The sequence below is a fragment of the Phaseolus vulgaris genome, chromosome 7, assembly GCF_051622355.1.
Source record: "Phaseolus vulgaris cultivar YP4 chromosome 7, ASM5162235v1, whole genome shotgun sequence".
NCBI classification, from domain to species: domain Eukaryota; kingdom Viridiplantae; phylum Streptophyta; class Magnoliopsida; order Fabales; family Fabaceae; genus Phaseolus; species Phaseolus vulgaris.
In genome coordinates, this window is record NC_143504.1 from 14,962,493 (window position 1) to 14,985,201 (window position 22,709).

General features: G+C 33.0%; 2 protein-coding genes and 1 pseudogene across 2 annotated transcripts; 1 reads left to right on the top strand and 2 right to left on the bottom strand.

Annotated features, from left to right (window-relative positions):
- Positions 1–2,081: 2,081 nt before the first annotated feature.
- LOC137829228 (uncharacterized) lies at positions 2,082–2,741 on the bottom strand. Its single transcript, XM_068636026.1, has one exon. It carries the CDS (start codon positions 2,739–2,741, stop codon positions 2,082–2,084), a length of 660 nt encoding a protein of 219 aa, XP_068492127.1.
- Positions 2,742–3,777: 1,036 nt separating this feature from the next.
- Positions 3,778–3,883, top strand: LOC137830776 (small nucleolar RNA R71; annotated as a pseudogene).
- A 10,873-nt stretch (positions 3,884–14,756) lies between these two features.
- On the bottom strand, positions 14,757–17,172 carry LOC137828748 (protein PSK SIMULATOR 1). Its single transcript, XM_068635437.2, has one exon. It carries the CDS (start codon positions 16,489–16,491, stop codon positions 15,052–15,054), a length of 1,440 nt encoding a protein of 479 aa, XP_068491538.1. The 5' UTR covers positions 16,492–17,172; the 3' UTR covers positions 14,757–15,051.
- Between the last annotated feature and the right edge of the window lie 5,537 nt (positions 17,173–22,709).

Sequence of the window (22,709 nt, forward strand, 5' to 3'; positions counted from 1 at the left end):
TGCTCTCCTTTTGTTAGCATACCACAAGGTAGGACAATATATGTATATCATAAGCTAGGGTGCAATAAAACAAATTTCAGCTCAAAAAGGGTTATTTTTCTACACATTTCATCATATATTGCAAAGGTTAGCTGTTTGGATCTCAGTTTTCTCACCTCCAACTCTATTAAACATGCCTCAATCATCTCCATGTTTGGTTTTGTGATGCAATTGACTAGAAAATTAGGCAACCTCAATTAACTCTTCACTAGTGAAAGTCTCTCAAACTGTTTAAAGGTTTCACACTCTCACTTGGTTGGCTAATTTTAATTCCTCATTTGTTCTCAGTCATTGCTTTCAACCGTTTACCTTGTTCCAACTTTTACACATTACTATCCTTTCTCAATTTGAGTGATGGTTTCAGCCACAAATTATTTTTCAAATTAAGTCCTTGATCAATCCATTTGGTTGTTCTAATTTAGAACTATGGTTTGATTTCTTTTTCCAAAAAATTATACCATCATCTATCTATATACAAGATTTCACAAAATATGCAAACATCAGCCACTATACTAACTTAAGTTTGCCATCAATAAAAGCTAAAGTAAGAAATATTAAACTAAACTGCTAAAGTCAACTTACTAAACTAAACTACTTAAACTAAATTAATACTGAAATTAAAGTTAAACAAAAAGATAAAACCAGTTTTCTGTTCATTGTGCATGAGAAGTATCAATCTCCTCTTATGACTTTGTTCCGCTCTGTGCCAACATCATCATTTTGAACTTGGTTTGAATCTTCATCTCCTGTTGCTGCTCCAGATGGTCCAGCTCCCATTTCTTGTGCCTCTTTAACTCTACTCCCAATTCCAAACGCTTATGCCTCCCCTAAAAAATTGTGTCGGTCCCCAGGCCAATATAGATAAACATCAAATTCACTGGGTGTCAACACCAGTTGTGGATTTGGTGCGACTCATTTTTCTGCACATGTAAGAATAGACATTTCTTAAACCAACGTGTTCTATTTGATTGACATTTTAACAAACACTTGGTATGCATGATATAGAATGGCATTCAATGAGTAATTTTTGGTTGGAAGACAATGTTTAACTTTGGATAAAGTCAAACTAACAATCATATTCAACATCAAAACATTCAAATATCAACAAGATTGAATCTTTGAGTTTATAGTACTTTAGCAATCAAATCTTAAAATGAATGGAGAAGGCAACATGCTTGAATGGAAATGGCAACAATGATGGCTATGGAGATGATAAATTTATACATAAAGCATTTACCTTGATAATGGAAATGTAGATGAAATGTTTGAATGAGTATGAAAGCTTTGGGATGGAATTTTTAAAACTGGGAACGCTTGATTGAAAATGAGTTAGGGTGCAGGGTTTTCAAATGTGATTTTAAAATGCTGGAATTTTTTTATTTTTTTTAGAAAAATCTCACTAGCTTAGGCTAGATCTTTTTAGCTCAGGCTAAAGTTTGGCATAGAGCAACAAATTTTGGCCGAGAGCAACTGGTTAGCTCAAGCTAGATCAGTTTAGCTCAGGCTAAAACTTGGCCGAGAGCAACAAATTTGTTTAGCTCAAGTAAGGCCTTTTTAGCTCAAGCTAAATTTTGGCTGAGAGCAACAGAGTTTTTTAGCTCAGGCTAGCTCATTTTAGCTCAGGCTAGAATTTGGCAGAGAGCAACAGAGTTGTTTAGCTCAGGCTAGTTCAATTTAGCTCAAGCTAAAGTTACAGAACAAAATTTCTTTCTTTTTCTACATATCTAGCTTAGGCTAAAAGTTCTAGCTTAAGCTAAAATTACCCTGCAATGAAATTTTCTTGAAAATTTTCATTTTGTCTTTGCCAAAAGTTTCAAACTTTTTAAAGCTTTCTTCCATCCATTCATTTCACCTAACATTTCAAACCTACATGACCATTTCACATATCAAACTGGTTTTAAAGACATCAAATATTAAAACAAAAAAAAAACACTTAAAAAAAAAACCTCCATTACTACTAAATCAAAACAAAAATTAAAGACACACTTCAAAACAAAACACTGGGTTGTCTCCTAGCAAGCGCTCGTTTAACGTCATATAGCTTAACGCCTGATTAACGTCATTAAAGGTTCAGCAGCAATCACATCCATTCTGAAACACTCTTTCTGATCACTTGAATATTTCATTGCTTCAAAAACATTAAAGCTTACTTCTTCATCTTGAACACAAACTTTCAATCTTCCTTTGTCTACATTAATTATAACTTTGGTAGTTTTCATAAATGGTCTTCCCAATATCAAAGGTACTTCAACATCTTCTTCAATATCCATAACAACAAAATCTACTGGGAAGAGAAATTTATCCACCTTTACCAACAAATCTTCAACTATTCCATGTGGATATTTGATTGATCTATCCGCCAACTGCAAAGTCATTCTTGTTGGTCTCACTTCTACATCTACAATTTTCTTCAACATTGATAAAGACATCAAATTAATACTAGCTCCAAGATCCAATAATGCCTTTCCAACAGTGAGATTTCCTATGGTAACTAGCAAAGTGAAACTCCCAAATCTCTGGATTTCTGTGGTAATGATTTTTTGAATTATAGCATTGCATCCAGCTTCCAATTCAACTATTTCTTGTTCATTGAACTTTCTTTTCTTTGTCAATAATTCCTTCATGAATTTAGCATATGTAGGCATATGCTCTAAAGCTTCAGTAAACGGAATGTTAATTTGCAATCTTTTGAAAATATCCATAAATCTTGCAAATTGTTTTTCCTTGCATTTCTTTGTAAGAGCATGTGGATAAGGTACATCTTTTATAGGAACACTCCTCTCTTATTTTTCAACTTTTTTCTTTTTTTCTTTTTTTCTCTCCAATATCTACAATATCTTCCTTATTCCTTCTTTCTCCTCCCTCACACTTAATCTGTTCTTTTTCATTCTCTTTCTCACTTAAAACCTCCTCCTCCACAACTAAATTATCTCCAATTCCTTTCCCTATAACTTTCCCACTTCTGGTGGTGATAGATTTGCAATGCTCCTTGGGATTCGTTTGTGTATTCGCTGAAAAGTGACTTCCTTGATTATCAGCTAACTATTTAGCCAATTGCCCCACCTGTGTCTCTAAATTTCTTATTGATGCTTCAGTATTTTTCTGATTGGATAGAGAGGCTTGCATGAACTTCTCAAAAGTATCATCCAATTTGGATGTTCTCTCATGAACGGAAGGATAATGTGGTTGCTACTGATAAGGAGCTTGTCTGTTAGATGATCCAGCCTCTTGCTTCCACCCAAATCCTTGATTTGGATTATTCCTCCATCCTTGAGCCATGTTATTTGGATAGTTAGATGAAAAGCCACATTGCCTTCCTTGATTATTCATATACTGAACTTCTTCCTCTGATGGATTTTGGTAAGAGCATTGACCATTAAGATGATCTCCCCCACAAAAATCACACTTCAAAGCTTGATTCTAAATTGAAGGAGAATTTACTACATTAATTGTTGAGGCAGTTTTGACATTTGTTTGGTTAATGCCTCAATTTGCTGAGTCAAAATTTTATTCTGTGCTAAAATTGCATCTGAAGTACTAAGATCCAACATCCCTTTCTTTTGCAGTGTATATATGTCGTGTTGAACTTGGTAATCTGTTGAGGTTAAGGCATCAATGATTCTTGTAGCTTGATTTGCATCAACAGTCATCATTGTACCTCATGCTCAAGCATCCAAGATCATTTTAGTATCAGGCCTCAAACCATTGTGGAATATGTTGAACTGAGAAATATCCTCAAAGCCATGATTTGGACATCTTCTTAACATCACTTTAAAATGTTCCCAAGCTTCACAAAAAGGTTCATCTGGCCCTTGTCTGAATGTGGAGATATCAGACTTGGCCTTGATATATCGAGAGAGTGGGAAAAATCTATTTAGGAATTTCTCTTCTACATCATTCCTGCTACTTAGACTCTGGATTGGATGTGACTTTAATCATTCTTTTGCTTTTCCTGCAAGTGAAAAAGGAAATAGACGCAAATAAAAAGATTCAATATCATTTTCCTCGAAGCCCATGGTCCCAACCCAACTCATAGAATGTGGATAGATGAGTATAAGGGTCTTCGTGATCCATTCCAGTGAATTGATGAGTGTTGATTAAGCTAAGAAAAGTTGGCTTCATTTCTAATGATTTGGTGGTAGGAGGTATGGTTATGCTGGAGAAATGCCTCGGTCCTTATTGCATAGCATAGTCTCCCAATGTCCTTCTAGGTGGATTTTGCCTATTTTCATCCATTTGTAACTCTTTTTGATTGTGTGAGTTGAGAGTGTTGGACGATTCTCCTTTTGTTTGTCCTTGCTTCTTCTTTTCTTCTCTCTTCTTGCTCTGATTTTTTTTAGCTGTCTTCTCAATTTTTGGATCAAATTCCAATTGATCTTCAGGAACCTGTCCTCTAAATAGCATGTGTCTATGACAACTCAAGCAAGGATTAGCACAAGATAAAAGAATAATATCTAAACAATTGTCTATTCACAAAGGAAACAAACTATTCACAATACTTAATAAGTTATACTTCAGAAATTCTTAACAGAAATTGTTCCCTGGCAACGACGCCAAAAACTTGTTGATTTTTCTCGGCAAGTGTACCGAATCAAATGTAATATAGTACTCTTTAAAGTATGAATGTCGAACCCACAGGGAAAATTTCTAATTAAGATGTTCTGTTATAAAACTCATTAAGTATAGAAAATAATTTTAAGAACATGTTCATAACCAAATTAAAGATTTCACAAGTAACTAAGAGATTTAGGGTTTGATACAACAAAAACCAAAACTAACTTATCAAATATAGAGAAAGATACTTGGGATTGAATTGTGTCTATCTCAATCATCTGTATTTTTTAACAATACAATATATAATACTCAAAACTACTTATTCTTGATCTCACCTTGATTCCTCACAGATGAAATTCATAAGATAATTTCTCAAACACTGATTCCTCATATATTTAACAAATCATCCAGCTTTAGGAACAGAATTTTGATGCAATCAATAACCTGAAATCTATTCCTAGCATTACAAGTTATCAAGTATTTTCGTCTATTTCAAATCCTTAAAAGTACTTTCCAGTTAAATTTAAGGATCAAAAGCAGGACTTCATTGATCAGATAGAATCAAGCAATAAGCATGAAACGAAAATACCAAGAACAAGTAGAAAAGAAAACATTATATATATATATATATATATATATATCACCAAGAATACATTTGAACAGAGTAGATTACATTCAATCCCAAGTTAGAAAGCACTTAGCCACTCATGACAGCTCTTCCAATCTTCACTCTATGGCAAATTCTTCTCCTAGAATAGAGGTATCTTGATGGAAGAGGCCCAAGCACAAGCCCACATGCAAGCCCACCAAAGGGTAGATTTGGGCCAACCATAGAGTTATGGCCAAGAGGATCCAAGAAGACGTTCTTTTACATGTTCAAATGCCATAAACTCTAGTGTAGAGTAGACTTTAATTTCTTGTCAAAATTAGCATAGGAACTTTATTTGTAATTTTCTTAGAATTAATTTTGGCACCTAAAACACCAACCTAGGTAAACTTAGAGTTTCTAATAAAACCTCTAAATTTACCAAGGTCGGTCTAGAAAGCCCATGGTGGGGTGAGCATAAAAACTAGACACACCCCTCCCCATGTGCTCATTTGTGCACCCATGTGCCATGTGCACCCATGTGCCATGTGCACCCATGTGCTTCACATTTACATTTCATTTGGCTAGCATTAGGGTTGCATTATGGTCCTCCTTAGCCTATAAAAGGAGGAGCCTACACCTTGTATTTTCAAGTTTATTGTGAGTAAAGTTATGCTGCCATTTTGTGCCAAGCTTTGCTTCTCCTAGAATTTTAGGCTCTAAACTTCATTTCCTTCACATCTCCTTGGGCTGGCCGAACCTCCCTATAATCATACCTATCATGCACCTTCAAGATCAACATCACTCTAAGGAGGATCTTGCACACACTCATACATAGCTTCCGCACCATATCTTACATGATTCAAGAAGACCTTCATGAAATTTGCCATCATATCTTCTTCTTCTCTCACTAATCTCTCTCTATAAAAATCGAATCATTTTCCACCGCCTCCTTTTGAGTTGTGTTTCAAAATTCATATAATGAACTTTAACTCAAGCTAGCCAATTTAGCTTAAGCTAGATCTTTTAGTGCACTTTTAGCTTGAGCTAGCAATTCTAGCCTAGGATAGATCAGTACTGCGCCTTTAATCAACTCTGGACATTTTTAGCTTGAGCTAAATCTTCTGGCTTTAGCTAAATCTTCTAGCTTGAGCTAAATCTTCTTGTGATCCAATTAATTTTTTTCTTTCTTTCTTTCAATGCTTCATATTCATCTGGAATTTACACAAAAATTGAGATTAAATTTCTTCATTTGTTTCATAGTTCAAAATATATAATCGGATTCAATAATTCTCAGATTAGGGTAATTTTCTTCCATTAAGCAACAATTAAGTTCCAAAGTGTTCAATTTTCTCAATCATAAAAACTACACATTGGCACTTATCATTTGACGAGACCTTCTTGCAAGATCGTCTGATCAGTTTTGTCAAACCATCACTTATCTTTTCTCATTCGAACTAACTTTTTGCCTATATGTTCCTTGTTTTAAATGTTTTATTTCAAGTGCATGGTCATTTTAGTGATTTCTAATACTGAAACCAAGATATGATCATCTGATGGTGTGAACTATACTGTCTATCAGATCTTTTCATTATAAGATTGTCTAGTGAGTCTTTACTCATCTTTTATTATGAAAATCATATGATACTGCACATGAGTAAGCTTTATTACAAAACATAACACACCTTATATCATATTTATAACCTAACCACCTGTAGTAAGCAATATCATGTTTAAGGGTTTAGTAGAGAAGTTAGAAATGTAGGCATGTACATGGGTTTTGGGGAAAGTAAATGTGTTGTAGTGTTTATACCTTTTTACAAATGGAAAACCAAGTCCAACGACAATCTCGTCTACGGTTAGGGAAGGAAAAGAAGGAGACAGATACTTAATGAGTTCTCATACCCAACACTAAAGGAGTAACATGTAATCACCAATGTTGTCCCGGTTGAAGCCTGTGTTGTGATCTAATGCACGATATAGACAAACAAGCACATCCAAACTCCAACTATAATTGGAAAAATTATTCAAAACACCCAATAATAATAAATACATCAAATGCACTCAATCTTCTAATTTTTCCAACATGAGTAAACTCTCAATGAGGGTAAGATATGCACTTGTGCATATTGAGCGACAACATCTTCGAATGCATCACGGGAAGTTGTTGGAAGTTATTGTTTAGGCTAAACAATCTTATTGTATTTCTTTTGACAATATTTTCTAGGGGTATGACCCAAACAAGTTTTCGTCCATCAATGGGAAGACCCAATAACACCAACACATCTTCTAACGTCATGGTTGTTTCTCTATGTGGAAGATGAAACATATGTCTCTATTCTCCACTTCCTCACTAAAGCAATGATCAAATGATGGTTGATGCCTATATATGCACTGGTCAACAGGTATCCAAATCTAGCAACATTCATCGTGTCTTTAATACGTGGATCAACAAAATTCACATGATTGTTACCATATCACATGTCGTCATAGACAAAGAAAACTCTTTCATTCCATTTCCAAACTTCCTTAATGACATGTTTGTTTTGGATACGTAAGAGAGACATATCTGAAGGAAGTCTCTAATGAGTAGTCATTGGAATGGATAACCTACAAATAACACAATCAGTCATCCAATTGATAAACATTATTGTAACTAACTTAATATTTCAGAAAAATGGAATAAATAATTAACACAATTTACAAAATAAGAATGGAAGCTTAATATTTCAGAAAAATGGAATAAATAATTAACACAATTTACAAAATAAGAATGGAAGCTTATAATCATAAAATATCACTGAAATACTTCAAATTTGTATAAAAAAAATTAACATATTACATAATATAGATAATAACATATTAATAAAATAGTTGAAATTAGTACAAACAAAATTAATGAATTACTCATATATTATAAGATATTGATAAAAGACTTTAAATTATTGGAAGCAAAATTAGCATATTACAAGTATATAATATGACACTACAAGAAAATCATAGAATATAAATCAATTTTAGAAACCAAAAAATAATTAGTTGCTATAGTGACTAAATTAGAGATCATTTTAGAAACTAAAAAAAAATAGTTTCTAAATTAGTTTCTATTATTGTTAAATAGTTTCTAAACTGGTATCTAATTAGCTACCAAGGTTTTAACTACCAATTATTTAGATTCTAAATTTGGTAGCAAAACCCTTGGTTGCTAATTAGATAACAATTTAAAAACCATTTAACAATAATAGAAACTAATTTAAAAACCAAAATTTTGTTGGTCTCTAAAATAGTCTCTAATTTAGTCACTATAGCAATTAATTATTTTTTGTCTCTAAAATTGGTTTATATTTCATGATTTTCTTGTAGTGTAACACTTAATAAAATAGTTCAAATTAGTAGAATTCTTTATACTAAACTACATATATATATATATATATATAATAAAATATTTATAAAATTCTTGAAATTAGTATAAAAAATTACTGAATATAATAACATGTTAATGAAATAGTTCAAATTAGTAGAAAAAATTACTCAATTACCTATATATAATAACATATTAATAAAATACTTGATATTAGTAATATAAAAATTACAGAATTACATATATATATATATATAAATAATAAACATATATATATATAAATAATAAACATATATATATATATAAATAATAAACACATATATATATATAATAAACATATATATAAGTAATAAACATATATATATATATTACGTAAAATTAGTATATTAAAGTTTCTAAATTACATACATACAATTGAATATTAATAAAAGACTTGAAATTGGTATAAAAATGACCTAATTATATATAATAAAATAGTAAAATAATACTGAAAATTAGTAGAAAAAACATTACATAACCTCAAACAAAAATGTAATATAAATTAGTCGGTAATATTTTTTAAATGATTTATAGTCTCAATTCCTATTGAAGAAACTTTTACAAAAGTCTTATCTTAAAATTTTGTTTGAATATACTTGCTTAAAAGCAATTCTATAGAGAAAAATATAAGCAGACAAACATTGTTTCATGCACTAAAATTAATTTATACATAAGTTTACTTTTAAAAACATACTTTTATTAGTTTTTTTTTTAAATGAAGGATTTATTGTCATACATAAATTAAATTAGCAGATGATATTTTAGACATATAATTACAAAATTGAAAATAAAATATTACCATGCAACATGTACCAATACTAAAATAATAATCTCTCATAAAAATATCTCGTATTCAAAGCTGAAAATGATTTATTTATAAGTCGTGTTAACCTAAAACCTGTTCAAATAAAGAGAAGTTGTGGCAACCAAGAACAACTTTGTTAATTGATTTTTGAATTGTACATTTTTATGGGTTGCACTTTGTATATAGTTTTTTATTTAAGTAGAATATGATGAAAAATCCAAAGAAGATTCTCACTGGACACAAACATAACCAAGTGGTTAAGTAAAGTGTGACAGTTCACTTCTAGAGGGCAAAAAGAAAACCCAATTAATGATGAAGGGGTAGGGGTTTCATTTGTGAGAAACCTTCTAGAAGGTAGGTCAAAGTGGAGTACCTCCCAAGCTAGCCTACATCTTCTAGAAACTAGGTTAAGGGACAATTTTGGAAAAGGATTTTTAGAAGCTAGGTTTTTGGTGGGTTTGGCACAAGCCCAATATTATACTAAGTACACCATATTCTAGCTTTATTCTTCTAATTGCACCCCCAAAGTGAGTCAATTTATCTGCATAAACTTGTCTTGTGAAAAGACTAGAAGGAAGAACCTCTGATATTCTGGTTTATGTCAGGTTCTTCTGTTGAAGCTCACTTAAGGTTTGGTGGGGCCTGGTCTTGTATGCTAAGATGACTGACCTAATTGTGAAGTGTCTGTTGTGTTCTTAGTCATCTTCTTGTGGAGATGATTTGTATCAAACTTCTTTTTTTTTAGAATGAAGAAGTCGTCATATTTATATAGGACTTCAGTTTATTTGAATTTCTTTTTGGATTCATTTAATTTTGGTTTTGAACTTGGTACAAATTACTCATTACACAATATTTAGGATTCATTTACACAACTTAATTTTAACATATTGGACAATTCAATTAATTTTTTTAACTTATAATTAAGAACGAGCTTTAGTTACTAAAACATATTGTTATATTTTTATTTTTATTTTCAAAACTTGAATTAGAAGTTAATTGGATGAACAAATTGAATTCCTACACATTTGTGATTTGTATTTGTGAGAAGAAATAAATCTCTTATTCAATAACACCAAGTGAGTCAGATATTAAAACATGTGGTATAAGAATTCAACCAATTCATTAGGTTTAAGTTTGAACATTGTGCTAGGTTATTATAGGGACTTGTCACAACAATTAATCAAAGCATTATTGTGAATGTCAATTCAACTAAATTTTTAATGTCCCCAATATATCTCAAACTTTACCAAACTTTGTTATTATATTGTCAAGGCACGAACATTGTTAACTCAAATTCCCCACTCAGGAATTCCATTAACAAATTTGATCAATCTTGGATCAAATTTCATCAATCTAGCAACACCCATTGCAACAAGAACTTTAACATGGCTTCATGGTACGTCGGTGCAAGTTCTAGGATTACTAATGATGAAACTATAATCAAACATATGGTTCATGATTTCAATGAAGATGAAAAGTAATACAAATTTAAGGAAGAAGTAATGTGACATCATCAAGAACACAAGCTCAATCGTTTAGTAAATCAATACAAAAGTATTCAATTAGAGTTATTTTAATAGATGTGTTTCATTACAAAAGAAGTTACTACGACTACAATGAAGCAATTTCTCATTTACCAGGGTTACAAACTTGTGGTCTTGGAATCAAAGATGGACCAATATGTCACCTAGTGCATTCATTATGACAATGGGTTCCAATGGCACATTCGAGCATCTTTCTGCAAAATTCGTCAACAATGGAAAAAAAATAAAAAAAAATGAAGCATCACATACGTGCTTTTCAACTATTCTTAGTTAAGATCACATAAATTTGGACTCCAACCACATTGGCTCATTTTTTGGTGAATTCGGTTAAGGCAAATTTGTCCATTATGATAAAATGCTTAATTGCAAAAATCCAAAATCATCATGGTTATTTTATGTCTTACTGAAAAAGCATAGATGGCAAAACAAAAGGCTTTAGCCATGGAATTCGGTGACTAGGATGAATCTTATAATCATCTTTCAAGATGGTTGCAATTTTTCTAACAAAGTCTTCTGAGAACAAGTGGTTTTATCTCTCAAGTCATGCATTGATGGGTTCAACTATTGCAAAGTTATAGTGCAAGTAGATGTCACATTCTTGACCGAAAAATATCATGGCACTTTATTGACTGCAATTGGGCAAGATGGAAACAAGAAAATATTTCCTCTCGCTTTTTCCATTGTTTAAGATGAAACAAAGGAAACCATGATATTGTTCTTCCAATTGCTCCGAGTGTATGTCATGTCTTAGCCAAATGTTAACCTCATAATTGACTGAAGATTAACCATTTTGTCTGCATTACAATATCCCAAAGTTGCTTTGGAAGGACATGGATTGGCCTCAATGTATTGAATCTGACCTATTGCATCAAACTTTAACAAATATTTCAAAAACTATGAGTTGAAGAGACAACTAATAAACATGAGTATGTTTTAAACTATATGTTTATCGATCGTCAATAAAAATAACTAAAGTCATGTTAACTCATTTCATTTATTACATTGCCACAGCTTATGAAATGAAACAACCAACTTTTTAAACGAAAATATCAGCAATGCGATTAGAAATCTAACAAGTATTGTCTTTGATGGATTAAATATCCTTGGAAAAGTCGACTTAGGCATATAACGGGGGCAAGAATTTCAACCATATGACTACAAATCTAGTCGAATGCATGAACATTGTTTTGAAGGGAGTACGATCACTACTCATTTGTGCTCTTGTGAAGACAACATTTGAAAGAACAAACTCATGGTTCGTTGAACGAGAAACCAAGACAGAGTCTATGTTGCGAGAAGGTCATGTTATCCTGAAGAAATTACTCCATTGTGAGAAAAAGTGAGCAACAATCATCAATGTGTCATGTCAAAAGACATAATAGACGAAACTCAAATTTGATGTTCAAGAGATATCCACTCCCCAACTTCAACGTCGACATATGTCATACACTATCAAACTGAATAAGTGGTGGTGTGATTATGGTGAGTTTCAAGCTTAAACTATATTATTCGCATATCATCGTTGTTTACCCCTTTGTCATTTACAACTAACCATATTTGTTGCCTCAATCTACAACCTCCACAACATTTTAAGGCTTGTGAGGTCTAATTCCATTCAGTCCAAAATGAATATTATTGGTCTCCATACATGGGTCCAAATTTGATATTTGACCCATGCGAGAAAAAGAATCCGAAAGACCAACCACTACTTATATCCATGAAATGGATGAAGCAGTTCCAAATAAGCCCAAAAAAATGTTCATTTGTTGGAACAAAGGTCACAGTAGAGGAAATTGTTTGTATAAAGTACATGTCCACAAATGTACTATCTTTCTCTTAATTAAATGTCTTTACATAACATGTTGAACTATTTTTTCCCATTTAACTATTTAATTCTTTAAAAAAAATCTCATCAAATATCACACAAATATTATCCTTTTTCTTTCTTTTAACACACAATAATTTCGTTCAATTCAATTAAGTATTATAAAAAATCAATTCCATATTAATAAAAAAGAATAAACAAATACATTATAATTCCCTCGGGAAAAAATGAATTCATGTATTAATACACATAATTTTTTATATTGAGCAAAAGTTGTGTGTGCAAAAAAATCACAATTTCAGTGTAATTCAAATACAACTTTGCACGACTTTAATGTTAATTTCGTTCATCTGAAATCGTGTAAATGCATGCACGACTTTAATTCAAACCTCAACAACAAAAGTCGTTAATGGAAAGCACAACTTTAATTAATATGTTAAAAAAATTCTTTAGCAAAACAAAGTTGTTTAGGGTTAACATGACCTCATTATGAAGTCTAGGATTAACACAACTTCATTATGAAGTCGTGTGACTCACACGAATTCATCGTCGTCTAAACAGAGTCATTTGAGGTTAGAAAGACTTTAACACAATAAAATTGTGTCACTTTGATACAACTTGACTACATACATAATTAATATTTATCCATTTAGATAATATATGACAAGAATTTTTCCAAAAAAGTAATAATAGAAAAAAAAAACAAAAAAAAAATCCTAGTAATAATAGTAAAAATAATGCATGCTCCCTTGTCTTCATCCTAGGTCAATAATTTAATCAAATCAAAAGATGCATATTATAATTGTTTTCATCAATGAAACTATCACTATAAGAAAACCATGAAATAGAAACCAATTTTAAAAACAAAAAATAATTAGTTGCTATAGTGACTAGATTAAAGAACATTTTAGGGACTAAATAAATTTTTGGTTTCTAAATTAGTTTATATTATTGTTAAATGATTTCTAAATTGGTATCTAATTAGAAACCACGATTTTTGCTACCAAATTTAGAATCTAAATAATTGATAGTTAAAACATTGGTTGCTAATTAGATATCAATTTAGAAACTATTTAACAGTAATAGAAACTAATTTAGAAACCAATTTATTTATTTTTTAAATGGTGTCTAATTTAGTTACTATTGCAACTAATTATTTTGGTATGTAAATATTGATTTTTATTTGGTGATTTTCTTGTAGTGTATATCTGCAATAAATAAATTATATATGTGTGTTATATAAATTGAAAGAGATGTAGTAATCAGACTATAAAAAATGTGAAATTATAATGATCTAATAATATACGATAAATTTATTAATTTTTATGATAATTGTTTTAACAAAATACATATAATAAGTTTATATGTATAGAAAATTCATTAATTTTTTTAATAACTATTTTAAACACACATTTAGTTATCATGGATAGTGTTTATTGATTTTCATAATCATTAAAATCATACCTACCACAACTTTTATTATATAGTTGAAAGTGAGAAAAAAAAAGAAGATAGAGTGACCATGCAATGTTTTTTATAAAAAAATGACAAATAAAATTTATTTTACTCTTAAAACGCATTATTTAATTAAAAGAGATACAGCCCGACATAGAAAATGAGCTCTGTCAACGCTTATAAATATTTTAATTTTATGATAAATATAGATATCATATATCTTTAAAATAATTGTAAGCTACTACTCTCTCTTTTTATATAAAAACAGCTTTTTGAGTCTTTTGTTTGAAGTATCAAAACCTTTTCTTAAAATATATGTATATTATTTATTTAGTACATACTCAAGTATATGAATTATAGCCGGGTCCATTCTTGGTAGTTTTTTTATATGATATTAATGCTTCCCAAGATATGAAAAGATTGAGTATAATTAGTAGTTTATCACTTCCCCACATGAAGCACCCAAACTGAATCAGGAATTGGTGGTGCAGCCACAAAAAGCAGCAATAAATTAATTCTGCCAGTGCCAATATAAAATCAATAACACATTTTTATGGTCAAATTATAATTGAACAGATAGGAATTTGTATTGATGATGAAGAAGGACAATTCATTTGTTGAAGTAGATGTCACTAAAAAAATGATATATCATTTACAGACACAGATAACTCCATTTACAGACCTGGTGGGTTAATGAGAAGCAAAACAAACTAACCTGAAGGACCTGATATTCATCGATCAACCGGTTCCGTTCATCTAAAATCTGCAACCCCCATTTATAAAATTAAATTTCCAGAGACAAAATTGGAGTCTCTATGAAGGAAGATTAAGAAAAGGAACTCATCATATCTCATTAGCTGGTTTATTCAAGTTGAACAGTAGCCCATTAGAATTGGCGCATTCAAACAAAGCCTTAGCAGTCATTTCCCTCTCAAACCTCCAAATATAGTTCAACCCCACCAGAAGTTCAGTTATGGCAGCCTCAGTCTTATCTTTATTGGCGAAGAACAAAGTCTGTAACAGCAATACATTGGTCTTGGCCACCAAATTGTGTTGTTCAAAGCTTCTTTCATTTTGCCATTTGATCATGTTGTGTGCCAAAGGTGATAACCATCCCAATATCCTTCCCAAAGCGTCCCTCCATTCTCCAGCAAGAACAGGGTCACTAGCACAAAACCCCACCCCTCTTAGTCTACCTCTCAACCCCCATCTTATACTCCTCGGCAACATACCATATAAATCATCTCTTGCATCTACCCCAACCAAGTGTGGTGACTTTATCATCTTCTCCATCACTATTATCAAATTTGCATAGTGCAAAGCCAGACCTGAAGCTCCTAACGTGCTCTCCGGTGGTTTAAGAAGCTTCGAGTTGGCCTCAAAAAACCCACTTTCCATATCTTCGTTCACCTCTTCATCAAACTTTGAGTTTTCCTCCAATAACCCAGAAACAACAAAATCATTAGGGTTTTGATCGGATGGATAAACAGTGGCCGAAGTAGACAAGGTACGTGACAGACAAGGCATACGGTGACCGATTCCGAAGACAACCTTAATCCTTGCTAAAACAGTGAAACTAAACCTTACGAGGAGCACGACAACGTTGTCGAAACTCCGGCTCCACAGGGATCTTTCTTTGAGATCCTTCACCTCTTGCTTCTGCCAGAAAATCTTCTGCTGAAGTTCGTAGAGTTTTTGCTGGTCTTTACTCCCAACGTTGTTGGCGTCAGCGTGGTTCAGAGCTTTTCTGAAGCCGCTTTCCAGAACCGTGAGCTCCTCCATTTCGCGGTAGAGGGCTGCCGTGAGCGTCACGTAACGCTCCATTTTCTTGAGCTTTGATTCGGTTTCTTTTGGGCCCTGGAGGGCCCACCCTTTTGGGTCGCAGCCCGAGTCCGCGAACTCGAGGAAGGCCTGCTGGAAGGAGCGCAGGTTGTGGTCCTCGCAGCGCGCGCTGAGTCGGGTCACCGAGTTCGCCACGACACGGAGCGACTCGGCAAACTCGGCGCAGGCGAGTCCGAGGAGGAAGGACTCATCGTTGGAGATTATCTTCCTCACGCCCTCTAGGTTGACAGCGTCGTTTCGGATGCGGACGATGGTGGCGTCGGAGAGCGAGTGCCAGAGGTGGAGGAGTTTGGACATGACGCCGGCGATCTCGAACGCCAAAACGCCGACGTTTGGTTTGGACTTGAACGAGGGTTTCTTCTTGAGAAGCTTGGGCGGAACTGAGTCGAAGCTATTTGATATGGCGGTTTTGACCTTGACGAGGAGCGTTTCGAGGGCCATGGTTGAGTTTGAGGTGAGGTTCCCCTCTGGGTGATTTGCGGGTGGAGTGTTGTGCTATAGTAAAGTAACGTGCACCATGTGTTTGAGAAAATGTGTATGAAAAAGTGGGAGAGATAAATGAATAATTGAGGAGTGGGGAGGTATTGGTGCAGAGCGATAAGGATAAAGGAGAAGAGGATTTAAAATGGTGGAGAGGCTCGTGGGGTGTTTGATCAAGAGTGGGTGCTACAAAGAGACTCACTGTGTTTATTAACGATATAGACAGAGAGAGTGAGTGAGTGTGGTTAAAGTATTTAAAACCACATGCAGTGGCAGGGCGTGATGGGTTGTTGCATCAGAGGGTGTGTTTCTGGTTTAAGATTCAATCGCTCCAGAAGCGCGTGGAAGAGCCTTAACTTGTGACTATGATTTATGAAGCTTGAAGCTCCTCCAATGTGTTCTTTTCTGTGTGTTTAAATTGGGGGTTGGGATTTTATGCTTTGGTTTTTACTCTGTGTGTTCTTTAGTCTCTCTTTTGGTTGTTGAATTATTGATATATACTACTACTGCTACTATGTAGTTGTTAGTAAATGAAACTTTTCTGTTATGTTTGGATGCAAAGAAACACTTTTGTTTCAATGCTGTTGTATGCTTTTAGGATTGAGGGCCATGTCATTATTGGTGCCTCGCTCCTCCCTTTTTTTTCGTGGTTGTAAAAGCAATTCATTTCGTCTATCAGATTATTACCCTAAAATTACGAACTTCGATTCACATCATGCACCCTACATCGCCAATTAAAAAAAAAGCAATAAAACCAAATTTCAGAGGGTAGTAGTGAGTGATAACTAATGAGCTCTCAAAATGCTCTAGTGTCAAAATAAAAGCCTGTATTCATTGCTCCTTCATCAATTCCATTGACTAATACTATTTCTTAAATGGTCCAAGCTTCACTTATGGCAATTTCAATTATTTAAGATTGCCATATCATCATTGAGAACAAAACCAGGTAGATATATATATATATATAGTGATCTCTGACGATAATTTTGGTGCCATTACACATCATATTTACAAAGAATGAAAATCAAAAATCACAAATTCATTAAGCAAATCATTTCTACATAACATGAAACGCAACATAATCATTTATGTGTTTATCATTATTCTACACATTAAATGGGCATAGAATATTCTATAGCTAGCTAGCATGCATGTGCCTTATATTACTTCCACTTGGACAGTTTGACCAGTTAAATTTTCCTTCTCTTTATAGTTTAACTTCCTGTAATATATTTTCCTTGAGTCATTATTGAGACCAAAATAACAGGATAAATCTTACAACTATACAAAAATATATATATATATATATTCATTTTGAATTTGCATATATAAGGATGATGTAAATCTGGATTGTCCAATGAATCCAATATTCAAGATGTATATGAGTGAATGATGAGTTAGTTTGGAACACAATTCGTTTGTATGAAACAATTATGTGCATTGGAAGCAAGTAATGCCAATTGCTAAAAACAGAAAGCGTGGTGTGAGTGGTGGGCTTTGTGTGAATAATTAATGGATGAAGTTTGACTAGGAATAGTTATGCGAGAGCGAGATAGATATATATGGAGGAAGGTGGTAGAAACATGTACATATAAACTTAATGGAATTTTAAATTTTTTGTAATTATAATCTGGTGCAGGTGCAGGGTCTTAGGGAACTAGGTCACTCATTGACATCACATGGTTAGTGAGGAGGGTGTGTTGGTCGGATATGTTATTGGAGGCCATCAAATGATCTTGGGATATATATTTTTGAATACCCAGTTGGGAGTCTCATTGGTTGTGACAATATTCTGTAATTAAGTTTGATGAAGTGGGAGAAGAAGGAATTAGGAGATAGTATATACATGCTAAAAGTAAATGGAGTCGTAATTAAAGGCTCATTTTTTCAACCTTTGTCTTACCTTTAGCCAACCAATGGAAGGGCAATGAAGGATTTGTATGTTGCGTTGTCGGAAAATGAATGAGCAGCCATGAGCCCATCCTGCATTGATATTGATGCCTTTAAAAAGCATATTCATGTATTCCTTCACCCTTCCTTCCTCTCAGTTATTCTAACTTTGTAATAATTTTTCTCTTCTGCTCACACCCTGCTACTTCTATTATTATATTCTTTCATTCACTTTTGCACATGGGGCAAAATTTCCAACATAAAACTTAACTAAAACAACCTTACATTACACTATTGGGATACTCCACATGGATTTTTTTTTCTTTTGGAGACAATTAGCTTGTGCCTTTGTGCTCATCTCCATCAGATTTATTTCCTCCTCACCATCTTATTCTATATCTCCCTCAATTCAATGAGATCCATTAATTGCATGAAACCAAGGTGGACACACCGCAGGGATAGGGATATGCAGTTAAGGAACACAAAATTATTGACCTTGTTAAATCCTAGAGAAATATTAATATATACAGTTCCTATTAAAGAGAATTTTGGGGAAGGAAACCTCAAATTGTTCTTGCATCCAATGACTACAAGCTTGAATGTGACGCGTGTCATGTGAAAGAAGGCTAATAAATAAGGTCAATCCTGTTTTGTAATCCTAAACTGATTTAGTGTCGCCTTCATAAATCTGACTCAATCAGTGACGATAAAGAGAAATGGGAAGATAAGTTTGAGAGTGTTGAGAAAACGAAGAATGTGGATTTTACTTTGTCTTTTTGTAAGTATGCAACGAACCCATTTGCACAATCTAAGATATTAGATTCTCAACTGATTAAGCCAAGTACCCAAGTACATCTTTGCCTTAATAATTTATGCCAAACATTGTGCAACACTTATAATTAATCACAGGTTAACAATATAATGAGCATCAAATCCCTGCAAAAAGTGAAAAGGATGCATAAAAAAAGTAAGCTTCTTAAATGGTAGGTTAACGAAAGAGGTAGCATTACAGACCCATCTTTATCATTATTTTTCATGAAACGGATTACGATTTATGTATAGTAATGTACAATTGAGGAGGTTTCCTAAATATTGGGAGAGAACCTTCTTGAATTGGAGACGAAAAAGTTTCACGATAGTATATATATCACTTGCATATATTTAGTGAAAATAACTTCAAATATACTTGTTCCTTTGCAACTGCAATTTGATATATACATAGAAATATGAAATCAATTGATAGATGTTCTATGAAGACTAATTCCATATGTAGATATTCAGATCACCTAAGCCATTAATGGAGGTTTCTGTGTTTTCATTATGCTTGTCTTTTACACGTTGCAGTCTAGAAGTAACCACACATCAACATTATTCAATGCACCAAGAAAGTTCGAAAAGGAGGTGTAGTGTGTGCTAGGGGTACAAATTTCATGCGAACATGCTACCATAGTTCCATGCGTGGGGCTATATAGCAAGCATATTCGTTGCAAATTCATAATCAATCACACAAAAGGGTGCATATTCGTTGCACCATGCGTGGGGTTATATAGCAAGCATGCATGCTGTCTCGCTTGCTTGCACGCTGGCATGTCACGAATACCACCAATTCCTCAAACAAAAAATTATGGGGCAAAATGTCTTTCTTTTGGAGGGTGGTCAAAAACAGCTACTATGTGAATTCATTACATCTACATATATATATATATATATATATATATATATATATATATATATATATATACATGCAGTGCAAAGCATGTATACTATAATTGGCGAAGAAGAACTGTGAAGTTTGGTATGATCATGTGTGCAACCTCACTGATTACTGGAACTAATTTTGAAGAAGTGGGACAGGGAAAGCTTTGGTTTAGAAAGTTGCACGCAATGAAAGCTCGTATCAGTGTGAAAGCTATGGAAACATTAGGATTAATTTGGGGCATGAGGTGGGTTTCCATGGATGGAAAGTCAATGCCAGGACATGTTTTAAGCATGTCTTCTATACTTTCGGCTCCAGCAAATCTCATTCATCACTGTGTATATCTTCCACCTGCAAATCAAAATTAGTTTATTCATTTTCCACTATCATCATACACTTTGTTGGACCCTTTAAATATATAATTCTAATTTATAACTATTCTTAACCTTATCAACCAAAATCATTCACAATTTTTTCTATATACAATCATTTTTCAGTCCTCAATAGACTATAGGTTTATTTTTTATACTTATTGAAAAATGTGATATGTCCCTGTATATTAATTAAACACACCAAGTTTGTTATAATCCAAAATTGAAGTTAACGAGTTGTTTAGCCTTAATATTATGGTTCACTTGCTATTGCTAATTAATTATGTCTCAAATACATTCTTGCCAATATTATATACATATTAGTCTTAGGATTGAATAAACTGCTGTTTTTATGTTTTTTTATTATTGTTTTCAGTCTTTTCTGTTGATGTTGATTAATTGTCAAATAAATAAATATTTTGGGTATATTTTCATTGAATTTTTAGAATTTATTTTAGTGATTGGCACTTTCATAATTCTTGAAAAATTGGTTTCATCATTTGTGTTGTTTAGATTCTCTATGAATTGTTAAATAAGTTGTTTTTGAGAATTTTTGAGTTGATTTTTATGATAGAATAGTCCTTGAATAAACTTTTCAAACAATAACAAAAAGGGTGAGAGTAACCTGAAAAAAGCTCCTAATTTGGGAACAATATCCTAGGTGGTAAACACAATTCCTTTATAATAAGATCCTATAACCAGTTTAAAAAATTAATATCATTACACTTCATTGTACTATTCCATGTTGAATTTGAACAGTTTCCCCATTTGAGCTTTTACTTATCACTTTTTTTTGTCTGTGGAGTTGATTGATGAAAAACTAATTATAGTTAGAAAAGGGGAAGATTTGAATGCAAAAGTGAGAGAAGAGGTATGTAATGGTGAAATTAAAACCCTAGGCTTAATTGAAATGAAAATGGAATCCAGTGGTGAGGATGGTTGAAAAGAGGACCCAGAAGGCAAATGATAAAAGTATTTGAAAGACATTTTGAAAAAAATGAAAGGGTCTCTTTTGATGTCAAACAAAACACTCATTTTGCTCTCTCTTTTCTCTCTCTACCCCAATATTTGATAGGGACATAACTGTGCCTTACTAAGAAGGCACCAAGAGTGGTTTTGGAAATTAAGAGCACGTAATGTAATAATAGTGGTAGAATTAAAATAATATTCTTTAATTTAAGGTTTATGTATCTCAGAATTGAAGGGGTTGTGTCCCACTTTGAGTGGACATTCCTTTAATAAAAAAAGGGTGAATAAGCAAAGACTGAAGAAGAAAGGGGTAGATGATGTTCTTCCCTTTCTCTCTCTTTTGCCTTTCCTCTTTTGCCCCCCACTCATCAACTATAATGTGCACGTGTGTCATCATCATTGTAGGCACGTGGTAGACCAAATTATTCATTCTCACAACTCACAACCACGTGCAATACAATGCAAATTACCTTAGCTTAGTTAGTTACTTACCCATTTCAATAACTACTTTCATTTATTTTTAAATTAAACGAGTTGGGCTTCTTCGGCTGTCCCTTACTGGTAGGCTTCTTCTTCCTGCACCCCGAGGTTTTTCTTCCTGCACCCCTACAATTTTAAATATCTCAAAATTAACCTTGACCTATAATTTGAAAAGGGGCACCGTGCTAGACTTTCTTTGTCACTGTTCATCTTCATCATTGAATATCAATTGTTTGTGGAGGGTCTTTGTAATTGTTGCAAGGTGGAGGAGTTAGCAACTTTGCCAAAATGTTGTTTGGGTTGTAGAGGTAGGAGTTAATTTTTTTTTTTAAGAAGATGGTGGTTATGGAGATTTCAAAGTTACCGAATATCATATCCAATAATGTATTACGGGAATTTATGAATTCGGAATTTATTAAATTGTGTTTTCCAGAATTATAAATCTGGAATACTCTTGAATAAACTTTACTTATTTTTGTCAACAACACTCTAAATCACAAGATAAATATGTGTGATATTTGGAAGGAGAATGAGCTTTTGATTGAAAGTGTCATGCCGCTGCTGCCAAGAACCAAACGAAGACGCTGCCTGCACGAACGAAAGACACTCATCTACACTTTTCAGAATTTTATTAGGTTAAAGATAATTTTGGGATTCTAAAAATTAATAAGGGTATTTTTGTCTTTGCATAAGAGTGTGGTACAGGAAGAAACTGCCTTACTGGTAAGACCTCGGTGACGATAAGAAGATAAAAGGCTACTGTTGAACCAAAA